Source organism: Macrosteles quadrilineatus, unplaced genomic scaffold (genome assembly GCF_028750875.1).
Source record: "Macrosteles quadrilineatus isolate MER2022 unplaced genomic scaffold, UCM_ALF_1.0 Scaffold_4__1_contigs__length_99947679, whole genome shotgun sequence".
Classification (NCBI taxonomy): Eukaryota; Metazoa; Arthropoda; class Insecta; order Hemiptera; family Cicadellidae; genus Macrosteles; species Macrosteles quadrilineatus.
The window spans coordinates 27,414,035-27,427,342 of NW_026542597.1; the positions used below are offsets into that span (position 1 = coordinate 27,414,035).

At 32.3% G+C, this 13,308-nt stretch overlaps 2 protein-coding genes across 3 annotated transcripts in view; one reads left to right on the plus strand and one right to left on the minus strand.

Annotated features, from left to right (window-relative positions):
• Positions 1-7,852, plus strand: part of LOC128993378 (plexin domain-containing protein 2) — a 50,146-nt gene extending 42,294 nt beyond the window's left edge. The window contains exons 10-13 of one of the 2 annotated variants that reach the window (XM_054417244.1): positions 1,085-1,135; positions 3,439-3,581; positions 3,705-3,780; positions 4,545-7,852. In XM_054417244.1, coding sequence (XP_054273219.1) covers positions 1,085-1,135; positions 3,439-3,581; positions 3,705-3,773 — 263 coding nt within the window. In that variant the 3' untranslated portion in view covers positions 3,774-3,780; positions 4,545-7,852. The remainder of the gene's footprint in view (positions 1-1,084; positions 1,136-3,438; positions 3,582-3,704; positions 3,781-4,544) is intronic. The other variant, XM_054417245.1, reaches the window with a different exon arrangement.
• LOC128993377 (uncharacterized) lies at positions 7,659-12,877 on the minus strand. The gene has a single exon (XM_054417243.1). It carries the CDS (start codon positions 12,638-12,640, stop codon positions 8,000-8,002), a length of 4,641 nt encoding a protein of 1,546 aa, XP_054273218.1. The 5' UTR covers positions 12,641-12,877; the 3' UTR covers positions 7,659-7,999.
• Positions 12,878-13,308: the final 431 nt, after the last annotated feature.

The window sequence follows — 13,308 nt, forward strand, 5'->3', positions numbered from 1 at the left end:
TTTGTTGACTGGAATGATTATTATCATACTTACTGTTCACTTACTGTTATTTACTGTTATTAGTTATTATTACTGTTCATACAAATGTAGTAGCATTAGAGAAGGCCTACATCTTGTCCGCACAGGACCGGCCTAGGTCAACTATGTAAACGTGTAAAATACTGTTGCAATAAAGTGGAATTGATATGTGTCTGTGTGAATAAAAAACTAGTAGAAAGATTATCTGTGTCTTATATAATACAATAGCGCACATTTTTAATTTTGTGAAAATATGAAATCTTTGTTGGTAAAATTGAATTTCACCCACAGTGATTTGTGACTTGTTATTCCTTTATTTATATACCACAGATTTTGGATTAAAATTACTTGCACAGTTAATTACGTACAAATTTGCTTTGATATTTACTTTAAAAAGGTGGGGTGGATTAAACATTCATGCCCTAACACAGGTGATTAGTCCATAGTCAGTTAAGTAAAAGTCGTAAGTATAATAATATTCTTTTATAAAGATTTAAATTTTTTTTACTACAATCAATTACTTTTCGAGCAGTGAGCATTAGGACTGACTTAAGAATAATGGTAAAAAATATTATGTCTTGTTGCCCATAGTAATGGTAATGGTCTACTAAAAGGTACTATTATTATTTAAAAAAATCTATGAATGAATATTAGCATACTTAGCTAAATAGTGTAGCAAAATATGTTGACTGTAGTTTTTTTTAACGACAACCAAAATAGACATATGAAGTGTTTTGTTTTGAAAAGTGTACCATAGACAAACAGAATAAATATAGTTCCACGATGTACCGCTCGGTGTTCGATTCGCTGCCGTCATCTGCTCCTGGCTGTATGCTACCAGCAAACGCTGCAGTAGTGTGCGCCGAAACTACACGGCAATCCTACCGGTGGACGCCAGAACTTATGCTAACCGCAGCATAGCTAACGGTCTATATTTATTCTATTTGTATATGGTTGTACTCCTAGGATGCTTTGTACTTATTTACAAGATTTTTTAGTTTGAACAAATTGTTTTAAAACTTATTCCTAGAAACTTGGTTGTGAAATTACATTACATTTTAAACAGATGCCCCTTCGGAATGGAGAAGAACGAACCCTGAACAGGGGGTTCATCAGGGTATGTAATTTTTGGATTTCGGGAGCCAATTTTTGGGGAATAATATATAACATGGTTGTTACTGGAATTATTTGAGAGCTTTTGGAACTTAGACAGTTAAATAGGAAAGCATAAAATCATATGAAACCCATGATGAGTTCTGCCCGCAGGTGGATTTTATTCTTTTTACTAATCTGCATGCCAGTGGGGATAATCAATATGTATACATCAGTAGTATATCAGTATCAGTGGCGTTGCTTGATAAAATTCCAGGGAGAAACATTGAGGGTAAGCCTCAATTTTCCCAACTGCTGAACATAGATTTCCCTTTAAAGAAATCAATTCCAGTACTATTTAAAAAATCTAAAAATTATCATACTACACTGCAGTCACACTCAACAAAACATAGCTAGTTTTACATACATACAAAATTACTCAATTAAAAAAACGTATAAAAGTTCTACCAATTCATAAAGAAATTTTGTGACTCCAAAAAACTTGAACAAGTATTGTTACAAATCCAATAAACTTTACAAACAAGCAGACGTAGCAGTGTTAAATTTTAGGGATATAAAATAGGCCTAGTACAAATTAGTATGGAAAGAATTATTTCATTACAAAATAATGAAATTAAAATACTTTTAGAAATTGATATTAAGATAATATTTTAACTTTCATAAAACTTACAACTAGGCCTAAACAAGTTTGTAATTATGAAATATTAATATCAGTGTTGTGAATAATATTATTAAATCGATCTTAGACGTCAAACTCAAAAATCTAATTTTAGGTTATGTTTTCCACGTAGATCTGTTTCAGAGTGATTGCTTGATTTATTTGTGTAAATTCTTAATTAGGAATTATTAGCAAGTACTCCTGTCAGTTAGCCTACCCCAAATACTACAAAAAAAAAGGTTTAAAATATAGTTGATGTGACTTGCAAGTAAACTATTTTTGAGTTTCTTGTAAACACTAACAATCATCATAATTCAACTGAAGCTAATTCCTTGCACTTTCAAACTCGCAGTCTCGCAGACGAATCCTGAGAATCATCAACACAGCACAGGATCAGGGTAGCCAACATACTAATAAGGAACAACATTTCTCACAAACTAAATTTTGACAAACTATACCGCTGATTGATTATTGATTTATTATTTGATAAGGTATGTTTAGCCTAAGATGTTTAATCAAAGTTAAATACAAATAGAAGAAACATCAAGTTTATTTGTTCAAGTCAAAAAAATTTCAATCTTTGATGAATTTTTGCAAATATTAAAATTTTATTTCGTTAAAAAAAAAAATGTTTTCCCTTTATCTCTGTCTTCCCAACTGTCCCAACTCGTGGCAAGGGAATTCCCAACTTTTCTCTTTCCCAGATTCTAGGGGGGGGGGGGAGGCTCGGTAATAGCTTATTCCCTATATGGGAAATTCGCAAAAAAAAAATTAAATAAGTCTTTGTTGTATTAGTTCCTATTGTAGGCCTAGGAATTAATATTCAATCATAGGCTAATACAGTATCATTCAGCTACAGTAGCATTAATACAGCGTATGTAAGGGGTGTGATTTATTTCTTGGAACTAAACTAAATCTCTCTTTAAGTAAAAGTAAAATTTTGGCATGACTGTTCTTTATAAAATACTTTATTATTGTATCTTTAATAATAATTCAACTGAATACAGCTGTCAAAATTATATAAACTATAAAAAAAGAGTGCATAAAAATTGTAAAATATAATCTACCCAAGAGTGGAACATTGAGTTGACGCCAGTGCACTCAAGCGGTACCAACACGAAATACTCATCAACACTTACTCTATTTTCCCCTTTATCGAGTAATCTTCAGTGTAATCTTTGCTCAATAGTTACAACTGATGTTTTTTCCCTTTGTACTGTATTTTGTAATTTGCTAGTATACTGTGGGTGGCCTGTTATAAACAAATGTTACAAATATTTTGTTTACTTTCCCTTGTCATTTTGTTCAACCAACATACAGTTACTTGGCCAATGTTTATTTTTAAATGAGTTGCGTAGCAAAATACGAATTTTCTTGAGGTATTGCCTGTTGCCCATCATGTTTTTAAGGCTATAACATGAGTCCCTAATTCCAAAATTTAGTCAAAATCCTTCTGCTGGATTTCAAGATATATGCTACAGACAGCCAGACAAACAGACAAAAAAAAACTAACCCATTTCTTCACCCTAACCCCTATTTATCTCTGAAATCATTAGGACCTAATCACCCACCAGTTGTTTCTCCTAGTGACCATGCTGATTACAACTGCAGTACAGACACATATCTTTTCACTTGTCAAACTGTTTCAGGAGAGATGAGTGATGGAGCTAGGTTAGGCAGCTCAAGCTATCTAGGAGCTGCGTTCCTCATCGTGCTGGTCGCGGGTGTCGCAGTCTGGGCGTTGTATGCTTACAGCAACCCACACTCGTACTCCGGCCAGATCCTCATCAGGGTGAGTACAAAATGGAAACTATTTATCAATGAAATGTGATTTTAATTGAAACTGTTTAGATTTTCTGTCCAATCTTTCTCCTTTGTGTGGTCAACAGAATGTAAAGTATGTTGATGTTTGCAGTACCGTCCAAGTCAGTGGAGCTGGCGGAGAGGAGAGGCGAGGTACACGGCCGCTACAATACACATGTGACGCTCGGGTGAGTCCATCACATCACAATATCATCGGAATGGTTCATTGATTTATTTTATGTTTAGGTCCCATTACGGTATTATGGTTAATTGTGTTAATTATTACTGAATAATCATTTCACTTCACCTTTTAAACTACCTCTAATTTTTCTCTATCATCTTATAAAAAGTCTTAATAATTTAAACAAGTTTTGGTGAATACACTCAGGATAAGCAAAATGCCTTTCTTGAGGGGCAACTCACTGAAAATCCACCCATCTCCTCAACTGCCATTCACATTGGACCACTAACAGGTGAAACCCTCCTGGGCACACCTCAGAAACAGACCAAGAACCACAGAAACTATTTGAACCATATACCAAGAGAGCTATTGATCAGACCTACAGTTTTCAACACTGATCAACCAAAAGCACTAGAATATTCCCAGATTGCAGTATAAGCACAATTGTTGATATTTGGGCGGGATTTTTTCGGGACGTCAACAAATTTCTCCAGACATCTTCACATTCCTTTTGACTCGGTTAAAAATGGTTTGACACATCAAACAAACAAATTTTATACATTTAGGCCAATGCCACATGATTGAAAGTAACCATGCCGGATTGGCAGGCTTTATAGCTGTGTAAAATTATTTCCCATTTTGAATCAGTTGTATTTCGTACCCTTTCCTCCAACTTTTCTAGAATGTTAACTATTCTGAATGAGTGAACTTAGTTGTTAAAACTTACTGTAAACATTGTTGAATCTTGAATCTTTTTGTTTTTTGTTTCAGAACACGAAACTACAGACGTAGATTAAAATTTGACTAAGCATCAAACGTATCATGTGACATAACCGTCAGAAATTTCATTCACAAATGTAAAACATACGTTATTAAATTAGGTTTACGATTTTCGCTATGCATTTTTGGTACATACTCATTGAATGTTTGAATTTTTACTCTAGAGTCTAGTGAATCAATATGTTTGTTTGGTCTTTTGTTAAATACAGTGCACAAATGCTTCAGTATGAAACAACTACATCTGAACATTAATAACGCTTTTACGGGAGGGTCAGATTTAACTTGTTATTGATACAATTCTGTGATTTATCTTTTATTGTTATAGAGACTCTCTGAATTTGTTGAATGAGATCAATTTTGTTTCAATGTAAAATATTAAATGTGTAATTCGTATTTGATTTAAATAGTTGTAATTTTAATTTTATTTAGTTTTAATTAGAGATGTACTTTAGCTAGGTAGAATCTCATTATTTTGACAAAAGACACTGGCAAATGTGGTTGCCTTACCACTTTTTGTAAATAGTAATATATTGAAAATTGACCCTTGGATATTCCGTTGCAATTTTTATCCATGGTATGTCATGAAACAGAAATTAATTTTTGTTTACATGTTGTTCAAAGTTGGACTTATATTTAATTTTAGTATATATTACATTTTGGATTGTTGCTTTATAGCTCATGCCAAGTTTTACTTACCAAGTAGACCTATACATATTACCTAGGTTAAATAAAATATTGCAGCAAACACCTTTATCATTATGACAAGTACAATTTAAAGGGCTTCCTACTGTTTCAATGTGCTTACTGTACCATATCAATTTAAAAAACAATCTTTTGAGCAAATTAGCATATTAGCTCAAAATGAATTTTTCAAGTAGACACCACAGTTAGTACGTTATAGGTGTGTGCTTTAAATTTTAGCTAGAATTAGTTAACTTCGATTCAGCCAAATCCTGTTTAAATAACACAGATGGTATTATGAGCAAATGAAAAATATTGAAATCAAGGATGTATAGTTATATTTTTTGTACACCAGAAAATTACTTTTTTACCTACATTAACATTTGAAACATAATTGTATGCTCCTCTTTTGTGGACATCATACTTAAGAATCATAAATAAGTGCCTGTTTTTTAATCATGATAAAAATAAACCATTCTACACTACCATCGGGATTCAGACAACCTTGTCAAATTTAAACCTTTTAGTCTAATGCTATAATAACATTACATTAATCTATAGTGTGAGTCTAATTAATCATTTTGGAATATTGTAGTTTTATTTTTGGCAAAAGTGATGGAAGTTTTTTATCTACCACAAATCTAATGTAACACTTCATGTTACACATCTGGTTTATATTATCAGGTAGTTCTTGTATAAAGAGTATATAAATAATGACTACAAATATTTGGTGTTGTAAAATGAATATTTTTAGGTAAAAACTATGATAATTTAATTTTACACATTTTCTTGTGCTTCCATTTTCAATTTTTTTTTTATTTCTTGTTTTCAATTTGGTGGAATTGAACTATCAATACAAAACTTTATTTTCTGTTTGTTTATTGAAGCCAAAACCAAATCAAACACATTTTGTAAGTAGCTTATTTGTCAAATTTGCTATAAAATTATCATAGTGGTGTAATTTTTACAATTTCAACTTGTAATGTGTTCAATTGATGTATAAACAGCAATTAACTGCTGTATAGAAACAATAAATACAAAAGCTTAACTGCAACTATCTTTAACATAACTTTCTTGCGAAGCAGTCAGTGTATTTTAACATTAAAAACAATATTGTGTTCATGTTCACTATGCACTATGCCTTAACAAACTCAAATTAATGCATTTTTGCTTTTGCAATTTTTTAATGTTTTATTTTAGTATACAGTTGTTGTTTCTATGTTCGATTTGTGTTTTAATAATTTGTAGCTATTTTTTGTTATTTTACCATACAGTAGACTCCCTCTTATACGGACTCCTCGGGACCGAGGCCAGTCCGTATAGCTGTTTTTCCGGATAAACTGACGTCTCCAAAAACTTGTTAAAACGTTTAACAGTTTAAATGCATACTGTAGGCCTATACAGTATTTAACTTAAATTAAGACACTTGATCACTGGTCTCAAATCTTTCCCACGAGAACAGTCGTCTCAGTACCGCCCACTTCCTGCCGATCTACTCCAGTTAAACCGATGTGCTGATTAAAGTTGTCTGGTTAAAGATATGTCATTTCTGCCGAGTGTAGTACGGTTAAAAGGCGTCCGGATAAGAGGGAGTCTACTGTAATACTTGTTATTTTGTGTATTTCAAGTCGGTTGTGAATCTATTGACTTTTTCTGTTGAAAATCTTTTTTGACAGTGTGTCACATCTCACAAATTGTCAGTTTGGTTGTTTCTTTTACACATTTAATGTTGTAAGTGTTCCCTATATTATTGTCAACTTACACAACAAGTATATGGTTTGACTTGTTGGTTAACCTCTGTAAATTTCTTCAGTTAGCTTTTGTTGATTTGTCATAATAAACCGATTGACTACATTGCCTAAAAATTTCTATCAACGATGTTTGTTAATAATTTAAAATGTTTTCTTTCAATTTTAAAGAAATTAAACTTTGATGGCATTCACTATATTTTCCTGTAAGCTTAAAAAAATGTTTTTAATTTCAAGTTAGCCCTTGTTAACTAGTTAACAGCCCTTTAATAGTGAAATAATGTTTATTACACTATTGCTTTCTTATTTAAATTTAGAACCACTGTAATACCAATGAATACAAACCTTAAGAAACTAAATGCCCATGTTAAAAATTATGCCTGGGATTTATTAATTTTGGCAAGTTTCCGTGGCAACCGGAAAGGCGCTGCTATCGAGATCCCACGGCAATGTGAGTAAGACAGAGAATTGGCATAAAGAGAGAAGGGAGAGAGAGAGGCTAGCGCATATCTAGCTTCGACCGCACAAAGCTCATTTTGGTGGCAAAATCCAGTCTGACTATTCCCAATAAAGATTTTGCTTCATATAAGGTTTGTATTCATTGGTAATACTTAAAAAAGTTTTTATAACCTTTTGAACTGTGTTGATACAAATCTTTTACTATCCAATAAACATGCATAACCTATTATATTAGGTCTGTAATTGTGTATTTTTAACATATTTAGACTATTCTTGACAAAAATCTGCCACAAAAGCCTAGGGTTGTGCCTTTATTTTTTATATTGCAACGGAGACACCTATTTATCCTAGTAACAATTTTGTACTTGTAAATATATTTTTAGAAATATACTATTAAACATTGTACATTAAGCTATTTTCGTTTATTTAACTCCTAAACTGGTTAAGTTATATCAGATATCACAATTATTCTTAGTAGGCTACAATGAGTAGTTTACTTGGGGGGGGGTCTTATTTTTTGACAGAATAAAACACAGATTGTTTATTGAATTTTGATTTTCACTCTGAAACACTGTAGATACTGATTTGATCTTTATCACTGAATGCATCAAAGGACATTTCTGGTACATTGTCTGTCAAGTAATAACTTTCTGATCCAAGAACATGCAATTTATGAAGTTCCCCCTCAGTTTCGACTTCTTCATCCTTTATTTCCTCTGGGTAGTGATCAAAATATTGATTTATTTTAACCTCACCTATTTTTTTATATTGTTTTATGGCTTTTGAAAACCAACAGGATACATTAAAGTTATTTTTAATTTTTAAACATTTGTATATGGTCATTGCGACAGGAGACGGTATAGTTTTCTGGGATATCACATGTATATTATTCAGTATATTTTCATCAATATTCCCCATCTTAATGTTTGAGAGATGTGGATAAAACCAAATAATTTTGGGCATTTCTTCTAGCTTAAGTAAATCTTTTCTTTTTATTAAAGTCGGTTGATTGTTTTCTGTTACATAACTCATTAAATATTTTTCAGAATGGTTTTTAAAAACTGGAATTTGAGAATATAAAGTAAACAAGTCATCATTATTTTTCACTAGGGCAGTCTTTATCATTTGTGCACTCTTGTTATTTTCTAACCTTCGAATCATTTCATAACCTGACAAATCTCTTTTTACTACAAAATACCGTTCAAAATTTTCTGGGTGTAGAGGAGTACAATCAGATAAATCAAAAACACAATTTTTGCAATCCTCACTTTTCACAATGCTTGTGTAACCCTTTTCGCTAACTGAAAAGACATTGCAAAAACTATCTACAGTTTGACAAGATACAACTGGGATAGTGCTGGCATTATTGAAGTATAAAGTTGTAATTGATTGTTTGTTAGAATTTTCCAAAACTTGAGCTTCAAAAATCAAGTTGTTATCTGTCATTGTTATCTTCTCATTTTCATTTGATTCTATGGTAAACAATCCATTTTTTTCTATATGCACCAAGATATTCCCTGGCAATGCAATTCTTACTCTATATTCAGCATTATTAAATTCAACCCTAGCATAGTTTGTATGTTCAAATGTGTATGATGTTTCCACATAAACAAAACTGTCTTCGTTTAAATTGTCTTGGTTATATTGGCTTTTGCTGTCATTAGAAGGGTTTTGCTCTTCTAAAGAGTCTGCAAAGGACTCTGAACCATTTGATTGGGTTTGATTTCCTATTTTATCAACTCTGTTATATTCCTTTTCAAAATTTCCCACTGTCGCAAAGTTGCTGTTTTCACAGATTTCCTTGTCATCATATGCCAATGATGTTATTTTAGAGCCATCAGGAAATAAAACTGAGAGTTGATAAGGTTTGAATAAGCTAGACAATCCATCGGTACGCTGTAAATATAGTTCTTGGTTAATCGGTTCAAAAGCCATTCTTACATCATGTAGTTTAGAACTTTTTTTATTCAAATGTTGGTTAAATTCTTCACAAGAACCATCCCAAGAAACTACAGAATGCTGAGTCACTTTACACTCGTATATTTCTTGCATGCTGTCCTCGTTTGCTTTATTTAAACTGTCTTCATTCATGTTAAATCCTGGTATTTTCTTTCCCTCTTTTTTAACTTTGGTTTTTCCTTTTCCAATTTTCTTTGTGCTCTTGTCAGTCATCGTGTTCTTCGAATTGTTTTTGGCTTGACCCTTAAGGCTATTTCCTTTCAACAAATTTTCATCTGGTGAGACTTTTTCTAAAACAATCTTTTCCCATTCAAATGAGAGACAATTGACTGTTGTTCCATTGCTGTAGAGAATACACACTGTACCATCTGAGTAAAATGTAAGGATTGTCCCGTTGTTCAAGTAGCAGCGATGGGTCTCGTCCCAAATTCGACTACATGTTAGACCTTTACTCAAGTACCTCTGACGTACGTAGAATGGTCCAAATTCGGATTTTGTCTGAACAACCTCGACCAGTAGTCCTGAAGGTAAAGTAAAACTTAAATCGCAATTTAATGAAAAACAATTGGTTTGTTTTGACTGAGGAGATGTGATAGAATTCAAATGTCTTTCCTCTTGGGTGTCCAGACACCATGTCAGGCTAATGAAACCCCTTATTTCATTGTGGAACTTAATTAACACGTCTACAAATGGAGTAAACAATTGAGGAACAAAACTATAAGACAAACTAGTGTTATTTTTGTTTATCGATACTGCAACATTCATCTTGTCAAAAAAACTGTTGGTTCTCTTTACCATCACCTTTGTACTATCAGGAGAACAGAAATGTTCAATGTGCTCATTATGCTCTATCCTGAATGGCCCTAAATTGGCTACTGATAATATCGGGAAATTGTCTTTAGGACTTTCTCTACTTGACGTATGCTCAGAGTTAACACTTAAATCACCAGATTTCGACATGTTTGTATTCAGCTCACTCGGGACGCTGTCTTCATTTGGCAAATCATCAAAATTTAACCTCCCTCCAATTTTATACTTGTAAAACTCCCGAAAACCCAATGGAGTTTCAAGTACACCTTTTACTTTTCTAGAACATGTAAGGTCTTTGTCCTCAGAATTATTAAACCATAACAAAAGCGTGTCAGTTAATGGAAAGTAAAAATAATTGGCATCAATAAAGTTTTCATAAGCATTTTGTAAGCTTTGACACATAGTATTTACTTTTAGATATTCTACGAACTCGTAGGTCTTAGTAAAATCTGTGTCATTATCTAAATATTTTTTTAAATCTTCGTACAGATCAGTGAATTCGGAACAAAAGAGGAAAGATTTCAACTTGTTGAGTTTCTTGATTCTGTAGTTAACTATCTTGTCGTGTGAGGATATACCTTTGAGAAATTCTGGAGTTTTTCTCTTATAACATTCGGGTGATATAGAGGACATGGAATCAGTGTAACAAGACACATTTTCCAATGATTCTATAGACTTGGAATAACTATCAGCTGATTGAGAGAAGTTGGTGGAGTATCGTTGTGAAACTTGACATAAAACGTTGCTTAGCATTCCATGAACAAATTGATTCACATTCATATCTTCATCTCGTTTATTTGAATGAAAATCACTTTCTTCGTAATTGAATAAGCCTACATCAGCACCTTTCTTAATGGAGAGCTTGTCCTTCTTTGAAGTAAAAATATTAAATATTGACTGATGCAAGTAAAATGTAAAGATGCTATCCACATCAAAGTAACAGTTTGCTGCACATTTTTTAAACCTTTGCAAATGGAAATCGTGCCATTTTAAACTAGATGGGGATGCTATTGGATATTTCAGCCACAAATTGTAAACAGGAGACTTTAACAACATATCCATAGTGATGGTTTGGAAGTCAATTTCTGGTAGGTGACAGTGAAATGTGATATTTGTTATTTCATCTCTATGGTCAATCAAAGTCGGAGTTATATTTTTAACAGTAGTTTCAATATTAAAAGAGTTTTCTGAAATAATTGTGTTTGTACTCGGGTGTGATGATTTTTTTTCTGTATCACTACTACTTGAAATCACGTCACTAATGTTTGCAACTTCTATATTTTCACAAGTGTTTGCTGTGTGGAGAATATGTTCATCCCACCAACATACCTGTTCCAGCATGCAGTGAACGATGACAGGTATTGTTATGCATTCAAGAGGAACCATAGAAACCATCGTAGAGTATAAGGGAACATCATCCAAAGTAAGAGTTCCCTGAATTTCTGGAATTTCTTGTATTTTCAAGCATTTTTTGTAATGATTATACTGTCCCTTAGCTTTGTTGATTTCATTCAACAAATAAAAGAAGCTTGATGGAAAGGACTTTTTCCCATCTCCTGTATATGTGTCATATTCCAGAAATAGTAGGTCTTTATATCTTTCTAAAAATGTTTTATCTTTGATATTTTCCTTAAATCTTTCTATGAATACTGAGTATTCTTCGGAGCTTTGAAGATTTAGTGGTTTTTGTTTTTTCTTAGGTTTCTTTTCCATCTCTGGTATTGTTTCATTTGTTCCGGGCAATGGTTTTTCTTTTATGTCAATTATTGCACTGATTGGAATATTAAAATCTGAAAATGTTTCGATCAAATTTGAATCATAAAATCCCCATAGAATGACATATCTTTGAAATAAAGTTTTTTCTCCACTTCTAAAATCCCTGCCTTCCCGATTTTTTGTTTCATTGGTCATTTCCATCTCTATATAATTTCTTTTATTTTCATTTTCAAGATCACTATTTCTTAACTTCAAAATGTACTTCTTACATAAAATATATCTTAGATCAGGATTTCCACAATCTGCTTCATCGTTATTTTCCTTTTGATTGACACCGTTTTTAACTTTGGTATCCCCTGTTCTTTTTGATTTTCTACTGCTTGCACTAGTTGATCTGTTGCGTTTTTGGGAGTTTTTCGTACTTCCTATATTAGGAGTTTCTTTTTCGTTTGTGCTCAAATCGTTTGGTGTAATGACAGTTAGGTTGGCTGGTAAGTTATTTAATTGCATTAGCAATTTATCATTTAACTCCTTATTTTCCACTAACACACTCAACATCAAAGGCTGCCATAAGTCGTCATCAATTAGAATAGATTTAAATTCATCAATTTTAAAAGTATTTATATTTTTCCCCCTCTGGCTGCTAGATGGAGGAGAATGGTGTTTTTTTGTTGAACTTGGTTTTCTTGACTTAGTATTTTTCGAGCTTGACATGTAGATTGTTTTTGTTGAATTAAATCCAGTTGTATTGTTCTTTAAACACAAACTTTTTATTTTTTGGTTGGACAATACTCTGATTTCTTATCCGGAAATTTGAAAAGTCTCACTTAAATAAAACATGGTTCTTAATCGTCAGAGATCACAATTTAAAAGTCTTTAACAAAATGTAGGCTATTTTTTAATTCAAATAACCTGTCGAGTTTACAGCTTGAAATTCAATATTACTTATTTGTAGATATCAGATGACAAAATAAACAAATAAAAAAGTTGGATAAATTAAGCAAATTATAACCACCTAACAGAGGAAGGAGAGTAGGGAAAATATAATGCTATGAGTATAACAAACAATATAAACATTTGTTATGGAAAATAGTATTCCATTTTCTGAATACCATTTCACATTAAATTTCAAAACATCAAAAGTGTAACTGCATCGTCTACGCAATTTTTATTAAGCTATCTTTCATTTTGTACCAAACACAATTTTTCATCATCTACTAACTTTAAATCTTAGCACTTTAAATTATTCATAGCTAGACATTTTTTGTTCTTTCCTGAAATTCAACCCAAATTCCTCCAATTGGAGAAACTAATAACGATGCAGGGTGAAACTTAAGTGGGACTTTGGTCTTTGGGTCGAGGCTCACAGTGAATTCAGACAC